A 22,590-nucleotide genomic window follows, 5' to 3' on the forward strand; every position below is an offset into this window, starting at 1 on the left:
ATTTCCTACTAACGGAATGAAAGTTACAGAAAGAATCTGAATAAAAACGAAGGCGCACAGTTTGAGTTGGTTTATGCGCACAGGTCCCAGGCACTGCGGGGAGAGGAATGACATGGTGCTGCTCTGATTGTAATGTCACTGTACAGAGTGGGACGTTCAAATAGGCTGCTGTAGCGTGTTGCCTGGGATGTTGTAGCTCATACACCTGATACTTTGTGGTGGAGGGGGAAGTAAACCCTGCTACTTGATAGTGGGGGTTATACACTATGGTAGATTATACTGGGGGATCCACCCATACCACTTAATGCCAAATGCAGGTAGAAAAATGAATGCAATCATTTTATTGGTTGCCACCCGGCAAGCAAAATACCATCTAGAGCCAGGGCTGGTATTGTCCTTTGCCCCCAACCCCTCTCCTAAAGGTCCCCATACACTAAAAGATACGCTCGCTTGGCGATGTCGCCAAGCAAGCGGATCTTTACCCGATAGCCCCACCTACGGGTGGGCGATATCGGGTAGGAAGAGGCCAAACGATCGGATTATATTTGTGGCCATGGGCAGTCGGTTCGGGGACCGCATCAACTAGCCGATGCGGTCCCCGATCCGACCGGATTTTCTAACCTGCCCAATCGATATCTGGCCAGGCCGCTCGTTTCTGCCCATACACGGGCCGATTAGCTGCCGAATCGGTCCAAGGGACCGATATCGGCAGCTTCTATCGGCCCGTGTATGGGGGCCTTAACTCCCTTTTTAAAAGTGGCCATACACGGGCTGATTCTAGCTGCCAATATCGGTCCCTTAGAGCGATTCGGCAGTTTATCGGCCCGTGTATGGACACTAACGACGGGCCTGCCCTTAAATCGGGCAGATCTCGATCGGGCAGGTTGGACCGCGGACCGCATCAGCAAGCTGATGTGGTCCCCAAACTGACGGACACCTTTACCCGTCGTCTTAATGGGGCCAAACAACCAACCATAGGTGGGGATATCGGGAGAAGATCCGCTCGCCAAGCATGTATGGCCACCTTAACCCACCTTGCTCCCTATTTCACCTTGAATGTCATGTCCCTCCCTAACTTATGTCAACCCTGCGCCAACATCATAGACCAACCCCAAAATGTTGCTGCCCACAGGCAAATTTGCTAAGTGTTGATAAATGAGCCCCACTGCTGCGGGGACAAACTGTTCTAGTCGATGCTGGGAGAGATACACTGAGCTTCTTGATGCTAGTAGGGAGATAAATGTTACCAACTGATAAAGGGGGATTCATTTGCCATTTGAGGCTGGGGGAATCCACTGAGTTACTTGATGCTGGTAGACAGGATACATGTTGCCATTTGATGCAGGGGTGATCCATTTGATGCTGGGGGATTACACTATGCCCCTTGATGGTGGGGATGGGGGATACACCATGCCATCTGATTCTGCTGGGAAATATTCTGCTACTTGATGCTGAAAGGGGATACACCAGACTAGAGGAGTAGGCACATACCCCTGAATTTGGCTGACATAGAAGTGATGGCTAAGAAAGTCTGTTTATTGTTCCAGGTTGTCAGATGAGCAAGCAGGATAGTGGGGTACAAATAAGTAAGCAATAAACAATGCAAGTCATGCTGAGATCAATCCACACAAGTCTGGGAAGGCTGAGAGAATAAATAAGCATTATAGGAGAAGGAAAGTCATTTTGGCATTTTACTGCCAATAGATTAGCCACATTAGTGCCACCTATAAAGCTATATTTATTGTGCAGAAAGCTTTAACATACCTGAATAAAAAGCCCTAGAAGCTTCTCCGTTTGATAAATATAGTGCTTATGGCTGTATTTACATAGATCTTTCTGATAAAGCTTACTTAGTTTTTACTTTTCCTTCTCCTTTAAGGCAGTGTCAGAAAAAACAAGTCTTGATTTACACGCACACGTAGTGATGAAGCGGTCATAGTTCTTCTTTACATGTTTACATCAATTATTAAATGGTGTATAGTACATGGTTCTGTAGTTAGTGATTTTACTTTATTCTTAATATTTACCCTTTTTTCTTTTAGAGCATAACATAATTCCAATATGGGCAACAACAATAAAAAGGTATATGTATATATGATATCAATCATATATTTTAATAATGGTTGCCTTAACTAATCTATGTAGTGCAGCATTCTGTAAAACATGTAGTGTAACATCCTATGGAATAAACACAATGGTGCTGCTTTGAATCACTTTTGTGCTCCGTGGAGAATTCCTTTTTGTGTTTACTTGTATGGAAAGACACCTGTTGAAGAGTCTATACATTTCCTTGCCCTTTAGCAGTGTTAAGACTTTACCTGAGCAAAACCATATTAGTACGACAGCTGCTTTGAATTAATTCTAACGTATATTTTAATATTACATATGTATTCTAGGTTCCAACAAGCATCCCTGATGTTTCACAATCTATAGAAACAACAATACATAGAGAGGCCTCAGGATTTGGACTTAATCTTATCCAGAATGGAAATTATGTTCAGATCCTGTCCATTGATGAAAATGCAGCCTTAGCAAAGAGTGGGTTCCTCGAGGCAGGTAAATTGCTAAATATTTCCTTGTTTAGTAAGTCTGTCATACTATTAGGTCTCATGAATATGGGGCCAATTAATAAACATTTGGTATTTTTTTAAAAACCAGTAATGATGGCATTAAGGCATTAATTCCATTGAGCACATTCTGACAAACTGACACATTTATCAGCTTTGAGCTTTGTTATAGTGTCATTAATTGGTGAAAATATCAAACTGCAGGGAATACCTTTGGAAATATATATTTTTATGAATATTTAGGCATCGTTTTTTTGGATAATCTTTATATTGAAAAAAAAATATTAGGTGTGTATATATATATAGGGAAGACACTGCTCCCCAAACAAAGGCTGTTGACAAAGATTATGAGAGTTGTGGTTAAACCATCAAGATGTAACTGGTGTCTTTCATTACTAACAGGACCAACTATTACTAAAAAAATCTATTTTCTATGAAGCTGAATAAGTTTGCATTTAAATAAATCACTTTATCTGTGATCCTCCAATGAACTACTGGTAGTAAATAGAAAGTGAAAAAGAAACTGTGTCATAGCTATATGTCGACTATATTCCTCTATAATTACACCACTGTTTAAAAGCAATGCAAAAAGGCATTACTCACTTCATCAATCATTTTGATTTCAATCATTGCATAGCAGTGTTACCAGGAACACACCAAATCCAAGATTCTTGTTTGACAGTCTGGAAAATACCAACAATTTTTGCAGTATTTTGGTTTGGTCAAATCTTTAGTCACAAGACAAATTATGGTGAACTGAATGTGCCAATTAGTTTTTTACATTTCATATTTTTGTCTAAAATTCAAATAAGAAAATTTCATTCCTATGGGGTATTTATTAATGGGCAAAAGTTAGAACCCACCATTTGAAATTCTATTCTAAAAATACCATAGGAATGAATAGAAAGTGGGTGAGTTTTTCTGTGGTGAGCTCCAATCTCATAGTGTTTAGTATTTGGTCAAATCTTTTATGGAAGATTTGTCATTTGGCTGAAAAAAAAGATTTATAAATGTTGCTTGAAAAATGTGGAAAAACAACTCAAACAGTGAAACCACATTCTACTCACTATTTTTAATGTGTATGAAAAAAATGTGACTTATTTTAAAAAACAGCATTTTGATGTCAATTTTCTGTATTCTATTTTTCACATTTTTTACCTTTAATACATTCAAGTATTCAAGTTTTGGAAACTCGATTCAAAAATAGTTGTGATTTCAAGTTCTTACCACAAAAAACTCAAATCGTGGCAAAAACTCATATCCAAATGTTCCTTAAAGGACAATGAAAGGTTAATATAAATTAAAAGTAAGTCTAAAGGCATTCTTTTTAAGTACTTACTGCATATCTAAATTCCCAGATCCCTGCTTGCTTCTCTGAGATATGGTGCTGGCAGCCTACAGCAGTGTGAAGCCTACAGTGACATTACTGAAATCTCTCTCCCCTTCCTGTAGGTGCCAGCGGCAGCCTTCCTATTCTCTGAGCATGTGTGTAACTTGATCCTGTCTCCTGTTCTGAGCTACACATGCCCACCAGCCAATCAGAAGCGGATTTGGCAGAGGGGAGGGGGGGGAGGGAATGAAACACATGTGCAGTATTAAGCAAGGAGGGAAAGGAAGGGAGAATATCTTTTTAGAGATGGCTGCCTGTTCTAGAAAATGTGAAGTAAGTGTGACTGAGTAAATATTTGATTAGGTGAGCCAAAAGTGTGGCATTTTTACTAAACAATAGGACGACTATTGGGCAGTATGCTTTTTAAATTTTGACTTGCATTCTCCTTTAATGTTTATCTCAGTATTAAAAACAGGATGTTTTTGTAATACAAAAACTCCTCTTTTCTTCTACAGGGGATATTCTGGCTGCTGTTAATGATGTAAATATCATGCACCTAACTTTAGAGGAGGTGAAAGGATTTTTTTGTGTTGCCACTGGTTCTGCAGTGAAGATTAAAGCATATAGAGATGTCATTGAACTGCCTTGTGTTAATTTTGGAAAACTTACTTGTTGTCGAAAGAAAAAGAAAGTAGGTCTTTTGCATACATATCTCCTATTTGTATTGTCCCAGATTAACTGAAAGGTACAGAGTGAAAAGTGCAAATTAATTTTTTACCTTCGTAGAATGGGGAAATGAGGCTCCATTTTATTGTGGTATGGGACTACCTATTGCTCCTATATTATGTTTCACTTGCAGGGGCTAGGCTTTTAGTCACACCAACACTGTACAAGTAAAACATAGGAATATACTTTCCTGCTTGCAATTTACATTGGGGGTTAATAATTCAGAGATGGGGTTAGAGCTCAGCGCTAAGCTCTTACACCTTGCAGAACTTTATAATAGCCAACTACACTAATATTTCGCTTAGGCCTACTTTCCCTTTGTGTATATCTTATATTTGTTCTGTGTGTATGGAGCACAGACCTTGTGTCTCATTAATTACTTTCTTTTATTTGTATTCCCTGAAGAATAAGGTTGTCATTGTAACTTTGTATTTCCCACACTGTTTCTCCTTCTCCCCAGTTATTTAACTTCTTTCACTTTGTCCACAGATAACAGGGTTTCAGTGCTTTACCTATATACAAAAAAAGACCAAATAAAGCAAATCTGGCTACCTTATTGAGGTAAGCATTTTTCTTAAACTAACAAGAAACAACATAAATAAACACACCATAAATTCAACATTTAAGGAAAGACTGCCATGTGTCTTATATTTATATTCTGAGATTGTCACCAAGAGTTTGTATTTTATATGGAAGCTGCAATACTGCATGCCTTACAGTAATGCCCTTCTAGAAAGAGTGGGTTATATAGCGGGATTCTTTAGTATTTGCTTTTTAATGCATGACAGCTATACTATCAGTGATGCTGTAATTTTTTTTTTTCATAGTTTAATCCTGCTCCTTACTACTCAATTTTTCTCCCTTATGCAGTTATGGTAGCCCTGCATGAAGTGTCTTTCTCTGTGCATATGATAAAGGGGCAGAGCTTATGAGAAAGTAGGTCTGGTTGCTGGTATAATGATGGCATATCTGGATATAGTTGAGGTGGATAACTGCCATGGACTAAATTGTCCCATTTTTTAAGCCCAGGTGTTGGGGGTACAGAATAAAAGTGACCATATAATTGTCTTATTTAATTTTAAAATTTTTAGAGTATTACGTCAGTGCATAGATTGGATTGTACTTTCTCAACTATAAAAAGATAACTAATTAATGGTACTTTAACAGTAAAGCATAAGAGTTGTCAATTTATTCGCTTAGGGCAGAAAGCTAACTGTATGTAGATCCAACCTATGTGGCGTAAAGAAAAAGGACATCTCCTTGGGTCGACATGTGCTAAATAGCAGCTGCTAGCTTGGTGATTGGGAGGGTCCAGGCGCATACTCAAAACAGAATTAAAAGTTATATGAATGCCTTCCTACCCATGTTTTGTATGCACATGCCTGCTTACTGGAATCTGGTTACTGGGAAGAGGGGTTAAACAAAGTGAACTACAATTGTAACTTGCACTGTTGTTTTAATAGCAACGCCTAACCTATAGTACCTGTTTATACTGATATTGAATCCCTTGCTGTGTATTAATGCAAGTATAGGAAAGCTGGGGTTTGGACTAATATCTTGGGGTTCTGAAGTGCCTTTTTTCTCCTTTTTTTATTTTGGACTAATATCCCCAAATACCTGTTGTTGAAGGACTAATATCTCAAAATACCTGCTGTTGAAGGACCAATATCCCCACATACCTGTTATTGAAGGACTAATATCCCCAAATACCTGTTGTTTTATATTTGGACTGAGTCAGCCAAGAAACATTTGTCCCTTAAATTCTACAGCCTGTGCAGTGCCTAGCAGTGCTCCATTTTGCTGCACAATAATTTGCATTGCTCTTCGCGGCACAAAGTAAAATAATGCCCTAATATATTTCACAGTCCTCTTCTGTTGCGCTCATGTGGAATATTTCACGGCCTGCTTCAGTATCTCCAAAGAGTACAGTACTTCACTTCACCTGCCTGACAGTTTGCTGTTGTTCCATTTAGCCCTAATGGTTCCTGCAGGAGATTTCAATAAGGCTCTTTTACTGCCTACCATTGTATCTCCTTAAATTTCCCAGCATTCTTTGTAGCATCCCTGCCATCAGCCCCCAAGCCTTCATTTACTCTGGACAAGGTGCAAACAGTGGCACGCCACTTCATGTTTTCCCCCATAATACTTTATTATTTTCCCACTATTCCACATATTTTTCTAGACTCAAAATTTGCTAAAATATTTCAATAATGATTGTGTGTATATTAGAGTCTGTTTGTTTGAGATACTGTCTTACTTTGGTAACATTATTATACGTATATATGATGCCTCTTCTCTGTTCCCTGGGGAGTCATATTTTGAAACTACAAAAACAAAAAGATTAGGGAGTAGATTAATAAAAGATTATTTTTTTACTGAATGCTCATCATAGTTTCCACTTGGACGTCTTTTCAGTTAGCCATTAAAAGTATCATCCATCCAATCTGACTTGACCAAATATATCTCCCTAAATTTTGACCCAATTCTTTCCAGTCAAGTACCCCACCCCACTGGGTCAAACTATTATTATCCTTATAGAGCTGAGTCAGCAATTAAAATGATCTCCTTCATAAACCCCCTATATACACTCTAAAAATATTTGTTCTTAAAAAACTCAACAAAACTCTAACCCCCTTCCTATAGAAAAACAGAACCACTTAGGACTACCTTGATCAAATTGTGTGACCCTTGTGCAGAAGACGAATTGACTTTTCCAAACTTTCACCTTTACTGCTTGATCTCACCAGTATATTACTTGAATTGGCGTTTCACCCCTGATCTGTACATCCCTAATACCCAACTCCAGGCAGTCCTCCTGCAAATTTCTACACCCTATAGGCACAGCCTCTTTGCCCACAACTCTCTCTATCCCTCACAAAGCTTGATCAATGGCCCTTAAACTCTTAGGACCCCCTCCCCAAATTTAACTCCACACCTACCTCTGTGGAGGAGCTCCTGCCTACAACAGGTCAAATACCTAGGAGACCATATGGGAAACTCCAAATTCCTACCCTTTTTAACTGAAACAAAAAGGCAATCACTTTTGCCACCATTTTTTTAATATCTACAGCTGATACACGCTTTGTATTCAGAATACCCCAAAACTTGTCTCTCTCACCATCAAGGAAATCCTCTACATCCCCTGGCCCACAACATTTTAGCAGATTTATCAAAATATGAGTTTAGAGCTTTCACCATTTGATAAATATGCTTTAAACTTTGATAAACCTGCCCCTAAAGAATGGTGGTTCGCTAAAATTCCTGACCTGGCTGTAAATGAAGCAAGCAGTGGATAATGCCTATACCTGCCTTATTTCTCTTAAACGCAGGTTGATTCAGTATAAAATGCTACACCACATCTACATAACCCCTATCAAGCTTAAACAAATAGACCGTACCCCTTTTAATCTCTCTGCCCTAGATGTGGGTAACCCATTGCTGATTTCTTTTATCTGATCTGGGAGTGCCCCCACATCCTTGATTTCTGTAACAAATAGTAAACTTCTTGGTGCTTAAAACCAGTGTTATTGCACCTGCCACCTGTTTCTTAGGGGTCTTGGATGGTATGAGACACACAAAAGTTCTGTTATTCTTTACCAAGAAAACAATAGCAATTCTCTTGATGTGTGTGTTTTCTCCCTCCCTCAGAGCCTGGCTCCAACTAGTTAACAATGTACGAAGTTTCAACAGATGAGGAGATCACTGAATACAAATTCCTTTTTTGTATACACTTGAGAAAGGGCTCGAAGGGGCCAGAAACATGTTGTGTTTGTGCTATTTGTCTTGCAGTTGGTGTCTGGAGGATTGATGCATTAGGTCTGATAGGCTGTGCGCTTGAACAACACTTGGTTAGTTAGCAATGTAGTCCCTCTTTTTAAACTTAATTAGTATTATTATTATTTATATAGCACTTAAAGATTATACATCATTCACTGACCCAGTGAAGCTTACAATCTAATCACATTCACACTATGGTCAATTTAGTCAGAAGCCAGTTAACTTGTCTGACTTTTTTGGGGTGTGGAAGAAAACAGGAGTACAAGGAGGAAACCCATGCAGACATATATAAAACATAAAAGCTCTTGCAGTCCCCTGGCTCAGATTAAATTCAGGGCTCCCCATTGTTGTGGGTAGTATAGATAATTCACAAAATAGTCACATGATGGCAGTCTTGGACAAACAACATAAACTTATAGAGCAGCAAATTACAAAAATGGCAAAATATTGTTATATCAAACTGCATCAAAAAATCATATTATGAGAGTGGAATTTAAACAGGAATAATTATACCTGCTGTTTTTCAAAGCTGAATATTTGTATGCACTCATGCCTCCCCCCAAACAAAACAGGGATTGTTTCTCCATACATTGCAATATATTCAAGATGCATCATATTCATGCCTGGTCCTGCATATCCTGCGCTTACTTGCTTCTGATTCTTTAAGAATTCTATTATTTCTTTAGCACTCATTTTTTCTGATAGTTACATACCCCCCCAAACTGTCCCAAGTTCTGTGAGATAGTCCTGATTTTAAGCACAATACCTGCAGTCCTGGATAGTTGTTCAAATGTCCCACTGCTCCGCTCACCCTCACCGCTGCATGCTTGCAGGAATTAAAAGGGCAGGTAGAAATCTAAGATGGCTGTGTGTTCCACGATCATCTTTGGTTTTGTTTCTCTGGGAAACAAGAACAAATTTGTGGTATTTTGCTGTGCAGTTGTAGGTGAGTTAATGCTTTCAACCTATTCATTTTTGGTATGTGTGGGGTTAATTGAGTGCTCATGGGCTATGTCTTCAGTGATCTTACTGGAATGTTTTTATAGTCAAGATATTTTGAGGCTAAATGGTGGGCTTGGTCAAAGTTTCACTGCCACAAGTAACTATGTCCCTCTTTTTATTTTTAAACATTGGAAGCTATAAACTTGCTTTACCAATATTAAAACTCCCAAGTGAATGCCCTTATTATTGGGTACCACAGTGGTCACCTGACAGAAGTTGGGAATGATAGGAGGGATATAATGATCTGGCTACTGCTCCACTGGGGGAGGCTGGGTACAAAATACTAGAACATGGAAAGCATGTAAAAAAAACTTTGAAAGGGGCAAAGAAGAAAAACTACAGTGATGGGTGGGAGAGAATTACATTTGAAGGAAAAGAAGTGTAAGGGAAAAATCAGAAGGGAGAGAAGGTAAGTGGAAGAGAATTTAGAATGGGAAAAGATAAGAGGAATCGCAATAAAGCAGAATGGCTAAGTGAAGAAGAGAAAATAGCGCAGAAGAAGAGACAAAAATATAAAATGGGAAAAAAGTGAGAGAAGAGGGCAGGAGGATCCAGGCAAGAGATACATAAAGGGCAGTTAAAAAAATGTAGTAGGGAAAAGATAGAAGTGATGAAAAAAGAGATATGGGTTGATTAAGCAGAATACGTAAACAAAGAAAAATTAGTACAAGAAGCTCACAAGAAAATAATTAAAGGACAAGACAAGTATAAAACAGGAGAAAGTGGTGAGGAAAGATGGAGGCAAACATTACATGACAAAAACAGAAACTGGTAGAGGAGAGGAAAAGCAGAGGGAGTGTGAAATAGTAATGCAAATGTGAGTTGTTAGTCATATGCTGTATATAGTTGTGTACAGGGGATAGGTCTCTTAAACATGTGCTTTATTTTATACATTTTGTATACTTTTTTAAAAAATATCCCCATTTTTTACATAAACTCATTAATCTGGGCCTAAGACATAAGCACTGTCTGAACTAAGAAAACCTTGGTGGTCTTTGAATCACACACTCACACAGACATCCCCAGAGTCAGTCAACATCTGTTCTATTCATAGTGTGTATTTCCAATGTCCAATTTGCTTTTTTTCCTCCCTTTTTTTGTTCTGTTCCAATACACACAAAGGGAATAAACATGTGTATAGCAAAACATGTGTTACCGCAATACTTTTCTGTGAGAAATACTTGATTTTCTGGAAAAATTTCTGGGGTGCCAACAATTTTGGCCATGACTGTATATACTGTGCGAGAAAAGGCAGTGTCTGAATCTGTGGAAGTTTTGCAGACATCAAATGTGCTACATTTCTTTTTATTATTAAATTGTAAATTTGTCTTGCTATAACATTTACATTCAATATAGTCTTATTGTTTTCACTTCATAGAATAGGGTAATTTATTGTGCTTGGTTATATCTTAAAGGGGTAGCTCATCTTTCAGATTAGAGAGAAGAAGATTAGGGAGGTCAATAGTTAAAGACATAAGAATTAATGCTAACTTTTTAGTTGTCTAATTGTCCATCTATAACATACAGAAATGTAATATAAGCCTTTAACTCTTTTACTGCCAAGCACGTATGGCATACGTGCTGGCAGTAAAAGGGCTTAAACGCCAACGACGTGTCTCATACGTCGTTGGCGTTTAAGCGCTGCTCTCTGCAGCGGCGGCATGTGCCGTCGCTGCAGAGGGCTTCTAACAATGACAGCCCCCCTGGGCAATGTGCCAGGGGGGCTGTCATCAGGGTCCTGCGAGCCGATCGCTCGCAGGACCCTCCAGGAAGCAGCAGACGCGATCGCATCGCGTCTGCTGCTTCCTGCTTCCTCCCTCTCCCCCAGCGCCGGCCCAACTGAGCAAGGAGCGATCGGGTCTTCAGGAACAGGTAAGGAGTTTTTTTTTTCTTGCATTTACACACTTTTACACACTTATACACACATTTACATACATTTATACACACTTACATACATTTACACACACTTACAGCACACATTTTAGCATTTTTTTTTTTTTTTTTCATTTTTCACACTTTTATACACTTATTTACACTCATATACACACTTACACACTATCACACAACTTTTACACATGTACACACATGTATACACAAACACTTTGGTTTTTTTTTGTTTTGCTTTTTTTTTTTTTTTTTTTCATTTTACCACTTTGTTTTTATTTTCTTTTACCTAAAAACTGTTTATTTTGACAGCGTAACTATTGGATCAGATATTCTGGCCACTAATTACACTGTCATGTAACTTATTTTGTTGTTTCACTGATTTGCACAATTTTTGTGGTTTTATCACATTTTATCCCTATATTAGTATTCCTGATCTGTTTTTAGCGTAGCTTTGCCAGGTGTAACTTTGGTGTACAAAAATAACTGTACCTATTTTGAATTCATCAGAATGTGTACTTTCCAAAAATATATGGTTTTCTGGGGGTCACTGTATAGTTAGGGGGGGTTACTGCACATAATACACTGACGGGGCTCTGTGTGCAAAAGCTGAGCTGGCAGGCGAGAAATCCTTATGCGCTATTTTCATTTTGGGTTCAGTACATACCGCAGACTTTGGTATATCTATGCATATTGGGCATCAAACTGTTCAGTAGGCCTCTGGTGTTCCTATTTGGGGTGACTTGCCTTTGTACGCAAGAAATTGTGTGAGATAAATGCGGCAAATTGCAACATTTTTAGGCGATTTTCTGAAATGTCATAAAAACCGATAACTTTAGGAAAGCTTTGCGGCTTGGTACTTTGGTGTAGAAAGGACTCTTTACCCTTGTTGGATTTGTCAGAATGTGTACTTTCCAAAAATATATGGTTTTGTGGGGGTCTCTGTATAGTTAGGGGAAATTTTGGCACATAATACACTGACAGGGGGCTCTGTGTGCAAAAGCTGAGCTGGCAGGCGAGAAATCCTTATGCGCTATTTTCATTTAGGGTTCAGTACATACTGCAGACTTTGGTATATCTATGCATATTGGGCATCAAACTGTTCAGTAGGCCTCTGGTGTTCCTATTTGGGGTGACTTGCCTTTGTACGCAAGAAATTGTGTGAGATAAATGCGACAAATTGCAACATTTTTAGGCAATTTTCTAAAATGTCATAAAAACCAATAACTTTAGGAAAGCTCTGCAGATTGGTACTTTGGTGTAGAAAGGACTCTTTACCCTTGTTGGATTTGTCAGAATGTGTACTTTCCAAAAATATATGGTTTTGTGGGGGATCTGTATAGTTAGGGGAAGTTTTGGCACATAATACACTGACAGGGGGCTCTGTGTGCAAAAGCTGAGCTGGCAGGCGAGAAATCCTTATGCGCTATTTTCATTTAGGGTTCAGTACATACTGCAGACTTTGGTATATCTATGCATATTGGGCATCAAACTGTTCAGTAGGCCTCTGGTGTTCCTATTTGGGGTGACTTGCCTTTGTACGCAAGAAATTGTGTGAGATAAATGCGACAAATTGCAACATTTTTAGGCAATTTTCTGAAATGTCATAAAAACCAATAACTTTAGGAAAGCTCTGCAGATTGGTACTTTGGTGTAGAAAGGACTCTTTACCCTTGTTGGATTTGTCAGAATGTGTACTTTCCAAAAATATATGGTTTTGTGGGGGATCTGTATAGTTAGGGGAAGTTTTGGCACATAATACACTGACAGGGGGCTCTGTGTGCAAAAGCTGAGCTGGCAGGCGAGAAATCCTTATGCGCTATTTTCATTTAGGGTTCAGTACATACTGCAGACTTTGGTATATCTATGCATATTGGGCATCAAACTGTTCAGTAGGCCTCTGGTGTTCCTATTTGGGGTGACTTGCCTTTGTACGCAAGAAATTGTGTGAGATAAATGCGACAAATTGCAACATTTTTAGGCGATTTTCTGAAATGTCATAAAAACCAATAACTTTAGGAAAGCTCTGCAGATTGGTACTTTGGTGTAGAAAGGACTCTTTACCCTAGTTGGATTTGTCAGAATGTGTACTTTCCAAAAATATATGGTTTTGTGGGGGATCTGTATAGTTAGGGGAAGTTTTGGCACATAATACACTGACAGGGGGCTCTGTGTGCAAAAGCTGAGCTGGCAGGCGAGAAATCCTTATGCGCTATTTTCATTTAGGGTTCAGTACATACCGCAGACTTTGGTATATCTATGCATATTGGGCATCAAACTGTTCAGTAGGCCTCTGGTGTTCCTATTTGGGGTGACTTGCCTTTGTACGCAAGAAATTGTGTGAGATAAATGCGACAAATTGCAACATTTTTAGGCGATTTTCTGAAATGTCATAAAAACCAATAACTTTAGGAAAGCTCTGCAGATTGGTACTTTGGTGTAGAAAGGACTCTTTACCCTTGTTGGATTTGTCAGAATGTGTACTTTCCAAAAATATATGGTTTTGTGGGGGTCACTGTATGGTTAGGGGAAGTTTTGGCACATAATACACTGACAGGGGGCTCTGTGTGCAAAAGCTGAGCTGGCAGGCGAGAAATCCTTATGCGCTATTTTCATTTTGGGTTCAGTACATACCGCAGACTTTGGTATATCTATGCATATTGGGCATCAAACTGTTCAGTAGACCTCTGGTGTTCCTTTTTGGGGTGATTTGTCTTTATCTGATCTTTATCAAGAAATTGTGAGAGATAAATGCGGCAAATTGCAACATTTTTATGCGATTTTCGAAATGTCATATAAATCTGCAAACTTAGGAAAGCTTTACAGCTTGGTACTTTGTAGCAATAAGAAATATTTACCCATTATAGATTCGGGGGGATGTGTATTTTCCAAAAATATATGGCTTTCTGGGGTGAATGTACTTTTTTTGTAGCATTATCCCACATAAAGGATGTAAATGTGTTGATTTTGCAGGAGCTGAAATGATAGATCATATGGGGGTATGTTCCCATTGGGGCCCCTACATGCCACATACTTAGGTAAACCTATACATATTGGGCATCAAACTGTTCAGTGGACCCCTGGCGTTCAAATTTAGGGTGTTTTATCTTGGTACCTAACACTATGTGGGAGATAAGATGCTGCAAAGTGGAAGCTTTGAGGGGATTTTTGGAAATGTCATCAAAATTGCTAACTTTAGAAAAGCTGTGCGGCTTGGTACTTTGGAGTAGAAAGACATGGGTACCCATTTTAGATTCGGGGGAATGTGTACTTTCCAAAAATATATGACTTTCTGGGGTGAGCGTACTTTTTTGTAGCTTTATCCCACATATAATGATGTAAATGTGTTGATTTTGCATGAGCTGAAATGACAGAAATGACAGTATATATGGGGGTATGTTCACATTGGGGCCCCTACATGCCACATACTTAGGTAAACCTATACATATTGGGCATCAAACTGTTCAGTGGACCCCTGGCGTTCAAATTCAGGGTGTTTTATCTTGGTACCTAATGCTATGTGGGAGATAAGATGCTTCAAAATGGAAGCTTTGAGGGGATTTTTGGAAATGTCATCAAAATTGCTAACTTTAGAAAAGCTGTGCGGCTTGGTACTTTGGAGTAGAAAGACATGGGTACCCATTTTAGATTCGGGGGAATGTGTACTTTCCAAAAATATATGGCTTTCTGGGGTGAGCGTACTTTTTTGTAGCTTTATCTCACATATAATGATGTAAATGTGTTTATTTTGCAGGAGCTGAAATGACAGAAATGACAGTATATATGGGGGTATGTTCACATTCGGGCCCCTACATGCCACATACTTGGGTAAACCTATACATATTGGGCATCAAACTGTTCAGTGGACCCCTGGTGTTCAAATTCAGGGTGTTTTATCTTGGTACCTAATGCTATGTGGGAGATAAGATGCTGCAAAGTGGAAGCTTTGAGGGGATTTTTGGAAATGTCATCAAAATTGCTAACTTTAGAAAAGCTGTGCGGCTTGGTACTTTGGAGTAGAAAGACATGGGTACCCATTTTAGATTTGGGGGAATGTGTACTTTCCAAAAATATATGACTTTCTGGGGTGAGCGTACTTTTTTGTAGCTTTATCCCACATATAATGATGTAAATGTGTTGATTTTGCAGGAGCTGAAATGACAGAAATGACAGTATATATGGGGGTATGTTCACATTGGGGCCCCTACATGCCACATACTTAGGTAAACCTATACATATTGGGCATCAAACTGTTCAGTGGACCCCTGGCGTTCAAATTCAGGGTGTTTTATCTTGGTACCTAATGCTATGTGGGAGATAAGATGCTTCAAAATTGAAGCTTTGAGGGGATTTTTGGAAATGTCATCAAAATTGCTAACTTTAGAAAAGCTGTGCGGCTTGGTACTTTGGAGTAGAAAGACATGGGTACCCATTTTAGATTCGGGGGAATGTGTACTTTCCAAAAATATATGGCTTTCTGGGGTGAGCGTACTTTTTTGTAGCTTTATCTCACATATAATGATGTAAATGTGTTGATTTTGCAGGAGCTGAAATGACAGAAATGACAGTATATATGGGGGTATGTTCACATTGGGGCCCCTACATGCCACATACTTAGGTAAACCTATACATATTGGGCATCAAACTGTTCAGTGGACCCCTGGCGTTCAAATTCAGGGTGTTTTATCTTGGTACCTAATGCTATGTGGGAGATAAGATGCTTCAAAGTGGAAGCTTTGAGGGGATTTTTGGAAATGTCATCAAAATTGCTAACTTTAGAAAAGCTGTGCGGCTTGGTACTTTGGAGTAGAAAGACATGGGTACCCATTTTAGATTCGGGGGAATGTGTACTTTCCAAAAATATATGACTTTCTGGGGTGAGCATACTTTTTACTAGCTTTATCCCACATATAATGATGTAAATGTGTTGATTTTGCAGAAGCTGAAATGACAGAAATGACAGTTCATATGGGGTATGTTCACATTGGGGCCCCTACATGCCACATTCTTAGGTAAACCTATACATATTGGGCATCAAACTGTTCAGTGGACCCCTGGTGTTCAAATTCAGGGTGTTTTATCTTGGTACCTAATGCTATGTGGGAGATAAGATGCTTCAAAATGGAAGCTTTGAGGGGATTTTTGGAAATGTCATCAAAATTGCTAACTTTAGAAAAGCTGTGCGGCTTGGTACTTTGGAGTAGAAAGACATGGGTACCCATTTTAGATTCGGGGGAATGTGTACTTTCCAAAAATATATGGCTTTCTGGGGTGAGCGTACTTTTTTGTAGCTTTATCTCACATATAATGATGTAAATGTGTTGATTTTGCAGGAGCTGAAATGACAGAAATGACAGTATATATGGGGGTATGTTCACATTGGGGCCCCTACATGCCACATACTTGGGTAAACCTATACATATTGGGCATCAAACTGTTCAGTGGACCCCTGGTGTTCAAATTCAGGGTGTTTTATCTTGGTACCTAATGCTATGTGGGAGATAAGATGCTTCAAAATGGAAGCTTTGAGGGGATTTTTGGAAATGTCATCAAAATTGCTAACTTTAGAAAAGCTGTGCGGCTTGGTACTTTGGAGTAGAAAGACATGGGTACCCATTTTAGATTCGGGGGAATGTGTACTTTCCAAAAATATATGACTTTCTGGGGTGAGCGTACTTTTTACTAGCTTCATCCCACATATAATGATGTAAATGTGTTGATTTTGCAGAAGCTGAAATGACAGAAATGACAGTTCATATGGGGTATGTTCACATTGGGGCCCCTACATGCCACATACTTAGGTAAACCTATACATATTGGGCATCAAACTGTTCAGTGGACCCCAGGCATTCATATTTAGGGTGTTTTATTTGGTTACTTTATGACCTGTAGGAGATAAGATACTATAGACTGGAAGCTTTGAAGCGATTTTTAAAAAAAATCACAAATTTTGATAAAAACCAATAACTTTAGGAAAGCATTGCGACTTGATAGTTTGGAGTAGACAGACAGTTGTGCCTATTCTGTATTCCCCAGAATCTGTTCTTTCCAAAAATGTACAATTTTCTGGGATAAACCTTCTGTTAGTGGAATTTTGGCCTTGAAATCCAAAGTATGCAGTTTTTTTGGAGCAGTGCTTTGGGAATTTGGTAGTGTACTGCTGGGAGTTTTTGACCTATACAAGTGAGAAATCTCCATAAAACTATATATATTTGGTATTGGCACGTTCAGGAGACATGGGACTTTCCAAATCAGTTGTATATTCGTGCATAAAATAATTTTTGTTTCTAGTATGTGTGATTATATTATGGAAAATTTGATTTTTTTTGCATTTTTAGACATTTAGAAGCCTATATCTTGTTACAGAATTGGAATTACACAAAAATTCTACCATATTTTGAAAGCTTAGGTTGTTCTGAAAAAAACAATATATTGTTTTCCTTGGTAAACTAAAAGTCCCCCCGAGGAAAGGCCCCTAAAGTGAAACAGTGCAAAATGTTCAAAAACTGTCTGGCAATACAAGTTCCGCTTTGACCAAAATGGCTGGCAGTAAAAGGGTTAAGTACTAGAGAGCTAGCACCAAGTGTTGCTAAGCAGTATGTTTTTCTCATAGGGTTCAACAGATCCCAGAAACCTGTCAACCCATTGTCTACATTATTGGCCCTCTAAAATGCTCTTGTCAGCACTGTGAAAATTAAATAGCTGCAGCACTAAAATGGTTAACTCAACTCTATTTCTTTAAGTTTCTTAATAATTTTCTTTTACAAGATATAGTGTTTGTTATTGCTGAAAGCAAAATTGATGATATGGTATTCCTCCTTCCCCTGAATTTGAAAAGATGGCTCCAGACTGTGATAGATGAATTTTGGAAATGAAATATAGCATTCATCTTTCTGCAGTCACACTGTCTTCACATCTCAGTCCAAATTATGGCATCCATTTGTCATCCCATCTCCAACCTTGTTCAAGTGCCTCGAATAAACAGAAAGATGCAGCTAGTATCTGCTTCTTTTGTTTTGGTAGAATGCCAAAAATCACTTGTAATAAAGGAGGAAAAAGATCTAATGCAATATATGTGGATCTGGCACCCTCATGGCTCATCTTTGTGGTTATGCTGGAGGGAGATATATTAAGTTGCTTCCTCTAGAAGTAGTTCTTTGTTAGGCTTCCTACTATGTGTAGCTATGGAGTAGGACTCCAGAAAGAACTAGGGTCAGGCAGGAGAGGCATGTGCCTTGGGCGCAATTGTGAGGAGGATTGGCAGGAGAATCATCATCAGCATAATCAAAAGAATTAATGATACAGGTATGGGATCCGTAATCCGGAAACCTGTTATCCAGAAAGTTTCGAATTATGGCAAGGCCATCTCCCATAAACTCTATTTTTTCTTTATAATCTCTTTATTTATCAATTTTTATTTTTACACATTGATTAATAACAGTATTGGTGACATGGTTTACAATACATCTTGATGGAAATGGATAGTGTCTATGGGGACAGGTGATATTTTATGTCCTGTGAGAGAGTAGAGGTGTCCAGGTGGGAGTCAGGGAGAATTGTTTGTGTCCATTATGCATTGGTGTTGGAGTTCTTGTGTTCTGAAGGATGAGAAGGCTCCTCAGACTTCTTGATGTTGGTCCATCGAGTTCGATAGGATAGCAGCAAGGTAATGCATAGTTTGGATATGTTCCATACAGGTTTTTAATTGGGAAATAGCCAAACGTAGGACTAACCAGTTCAAGGCAATCCCCCAGCGTGCTGCAGTGTCAACTTGTTCTGAGTTTTTGTTCATTTTTTTAAGTGTAATGAAAATAATGCCAGCTCAGGGTCTACCGTGATATCTGTTTGCAACACCTGAGAGTTAAGTTGGAATGTTTGGGACCAAAATCTTTTCACTATTGGGCAAGACCACCAAGAGTGGAAGTAGTTTCCTTGCATTGTACAACCCCTAAAGCATAGTGGTGTAGAGGAGGGAATAAACTTGTTTTTTTTAAAACTGGTGTGACATACCACCTAGAAAGAAGTTTATATGCTGTTTCTCTGATACCTATATTAGGGGAAATCTTTTTTGTGGATTGCCATATTTTTACCCATTTCTGGTAGAGTATGTCTCTTTGGAGTATGTCTCCATAGAGGAAGGAGTGAAGTTCTTTAGCATAAATTGGACTAGGGAGCGTCCTGAATAAATAAAAAGAGTTTTAGTAGGACGATCATTCGGACCGTTGTTATTCGCCCAAATAGAGAAATTTGTAATTTAGTCCAGTCAGCAAGTCTCCCACGTAGGTTTTTAAAGATAAAATTTGCTGCATATAACGAATCATATGTCTTAGAAAATGCTATTGATTTTTGTCTCCATTGAAAAGGGAAATTAAGTACAGGTATGGAATCGAGTGCTGCTTTATTTTTTTGCTATTTTATATTATTTGGAGACAGGTCTGCGTTTCCTATAGAAGTGAAGCACCAGGACTTTACATTTATGTGGTGAGTGTTCTGAAAAATATCAGAATACATAAATATAGATATACTTTTGTAATTTTTTAGATCTACATTCCCTTTGAAGTTTCTGCTGCCTTAGCTTACCCATAGTAATTAGCAGCTCACTTTGCCAGCCAACAAGTGAACTTTCAAAGTCTGTGCCAATAACATTCAGATGTTGGTATTTAATATCTGCTGTTTCTGGTTCATTTAAACATCAGTATCCTGAAGGCATTTCACAGCTGCACATTTAACACGCTAAGATAGACAAAGTGGCTTAATCACTCATCGAACTCACATTTAGCTAGATGTAATGCTTGAGCTATCAAGCCATACAATTTGTCTGTCTCCTGCAGCCTTTACTCAGAACAATAGATGGAGCTCGTGTATCAGTTTGTTAAAAGCAGAATTCAAGCACAAGAGCAGGTGTGGGAAAGTTTAGCCATTAGATCGGCCAATTTTCCCTCAGATGAAGTAATATTTTGCAACAGAACAAAAAGTGTATCTTCTGCCAAGTTCCAATATAAATAAAAAAAAAAAAATATATATATATAATATACCAACATCAAAAAGCTAGATAAAATTCTCAATTTCTCAAATCTGTTTAGTTAACTAATAATATTCATATGGTGCAGTCTAAACAGATTTGGATCGCTAGCTATATGACTAAACATAGAGTGTAAATTTGTTGTCTGTGCTTTGCATCTATACAGCTGTCAACAGAGCGACCTGATATCTGATAGACAACTGAACACATGGACTTTTCTTTGTTAATCCTGTATGTGGGTCCTACCTACAGAGAAGAGGCATTATCAGACCTTCCAACAATTTCACTCTGGAGAACCACATAAATAAACCAGTCATCATTTTATTCTGAAGTGCACAGACTTGTCCTTGTTACCCTACAACATATATCAACTGCAGAAAAAAGTGACAAAAGTGTCGGGGCAATCCCTTTCATCAGGTGAAATTTGACATGACAAAGGCAGTTGCCCTAAAGTTTGGGATAAACATGTATTTGTTCTCTTAGATATCCTTGAGCTTTTCCAGATTAGCTAATACAAGTATAGGACCCATTATCCAGAATGCTCGGGACCAAGGGTATTCCGGATAAGGGGTCTTTCCGTAATTTGGATCTCAATACCTTAAGTCTACTAAAAAATCAATAAAACGTTAATTAAACCCAATAGGATTGTTTTGCATCCAATAAGGATTAATTATATCTTAGTTGGAATCAATTACAAGGTTCTGTTTTATTTCTACATAGAAAAAGGAAATCAGTTTTAAAATTCTAAATTATTTGATTAAAATGGAGTCTATGGGAGACGGGCATTCCGTAATTCGGAGCTTTCTGGATAACGGGTTTCCGGATAAGGGGTCCGATACCTGTACAACAATATTTTCATATGCTTGTAACTTAAGTATGAGCTATGTGAGGCCCTTGACAAAATATTGGACCTCAAAAATACAGGACCTTAAAAGTGACCTAAACCAAAAAATATCAGAAAACCTTTACCCATTTTCTTTTCCACAATTCTAGTATAATTACACCTGCTGCAAACATTGTGTGCACTGCTTGTGCCTGATTCATCAACATGGGTGCAAAACCTGTGCCCATTTAAAAGTAAGGCTAAAGTTGTGTTGGTGGGGATGTGACTGTGGCAGTGCATGTGTTATTACCTCTCTATGCTGTAGTGGTCTCAATACAAACAACATAAAGCACAAGCTGCTGGGATGTTTGGGGGAAGAAGGGGAGGAACAATGAATGGCTCTAGGCTAATAAAATTTTTGGTTATTGTTAATTGCTTAGTTGGATATTTCCAGAGCTGTAAGGGAGTGACTGTTATAACAATATTCACCTGATCTTAGTCAAGACTGACACATAAATCATAACCTTTTGGCTTTTTTAAATGTGCAATTTCATCAAAATTAAATCAGCTGCTCTCAGCAGTTTCTATGATGTGCTTTCTTCTCAGCATGTCCTAATAGTTATTAAATTCTGCTAAACGTTACTTAATACTGAGGCATACATAGTTATCTTGCCAGGGGCGATTCGGCGCCCCTAGCTGCCCTGAGACAGGCCTTTCAATGCCACCCCCTATGCCTGCTGTTCTGAGCTTTAGTGCATGTCAAGGGGGGTTGCATTGCTAATTCAGAGGGCACAATTATGCACTAGAAGAACTAAAATTCAGATTGAAAAATCCGAATTTCATGCCTTAAAAATACCAGGAGTGGCTTTTGCCTCCTAGTTCAAAAAAGAGCTTTTATACAGTATGTGATGGGGCCAAGGTACCAAAACAAGCTCAACCCCTGCCCTGTGCCTCCTGTTGGCAGAGGAGTGCAAAGGGTTACACCTTTGTTTGTGTGCAACGCTGATTAGGCCTGGCATCAGTGCATGTAGAAGGGATTGCAAATGGGCACATTGTGGACCTATACCTATATGCTGGGAATGTAAGATTCTCCAGAACTCTTTTCTTGCTTAGTGCAGGGCTTCCTTGTGTCTGTAAGACTTGTGCAGAATCTGTGTCAGCACCAGGTGCAATTTTATTGCATAAACCAGACTCACTTTTTCATGTTATAAATCAATTACAAGAAGATAAACTGTACAACATCCAGTTTAGCCAAGGCAGTACAATATAATGTGATTCATATAAAGTCAAACATGGAATTTCCAGTTTAGCAGTATCCACAAGTGATGTGCAGGCCGGCCCAAAAATTGCAGGACCCACAGGCCGGGTTGGTTCAGGCCAAGCTCTTCCACTGCCCCCCTCCACCCATGACCTTACTGTGCCTCACTTCCGCCTCCGGCAGCCTATATTTGTAGGCAAT

General features: G+C 38.8%; 1 protein-coding gene across 3 annotated transcripts; it reads left to right on the top strand.

The window, feature by feature from the left end:
- The first annotated feature begins 30 nt into the window (after window positions 1-30).
- Window positions 31-20,632, top strand: LOC116409715 (PDZ domain-containing protein 9-like). Of its 3 annotated transcripts, none has more exons than XM_031898812.1 (6): window positions 31-115; window positions 2,043-2,082; window positions 2,397-2,556; window positions 4,413-4,588; window positions 5,113-5,184; window positions 20,475-20,632. In XM_031898812.1, the coding sequence occupies exons 2-5, from the start codon at window positions 2,062-2,064 to the stop codon at window positions 5,158-5,160; spliced, it is 405 nt and encodes a 134-aa protein (XP_031754672.1). In that variant the 5' UTR covers window positions 31-115; window positions 2,043-2,061; the 3' UTR covers window positions 5,161-5,184; window positions 20,475-20,632. The 3 variants fall into 3 exon arrangements, with proteins under 3 accessions (XP_031754672.1, XP_031754671.1, XP_031754670.1); XM_031898811.1 differs by having other exon boundaries at window positions 37-129; XM_031898810.1 differs by lacking the exon at window positions 2,043-2,082 and having other exon boundaries at window positions 42-115.
- Window positions 20,633-22,590: the final 1,958 nt, after the last annotated feature.

Source organism: Xenopus tropicalis, chromosome 3, assembly GCF_000004195.4.
Source record: "Xenopus tropicalis strain Nigerian chromosome 3, UCB_Xtro_10.0, whole genome shotgun sequence".
Taxonomy (NCBI): domain Eukaryota; kingdom Metazoa; phylum Chordata; class Amphibia; order Anura; family Pipidae; genus Xenopus; species Xenopus tropicalis.

What these genes read in the sequence shown, in the direction of transcription:
- LOC116409715 (XM_031898810.1), top strand. Translation starts at nt 74, where the DNA reads ATGCGCACAGGTCCCAGGCACTGCGGGGAGAGGAATGACATG. An exon ending in GCGGGGAGAGGAATGACATG is followed by an intron (nt 116 to 2,396) that starts GTGCTGCTCTGA and finishes TATGTATTCTAG; the next exon opens with GTTCCAACAAGCATCCCTGA. An exon ending in GAGTGGGTTCCTCGAGGCAG is followed by an intron (nt 2,557 to 4,412) that starts GTAAATTGCTAA and finishes TTTCTTCTACAG; the next exon opens with GGGATATTCTGGCTGCTGTT.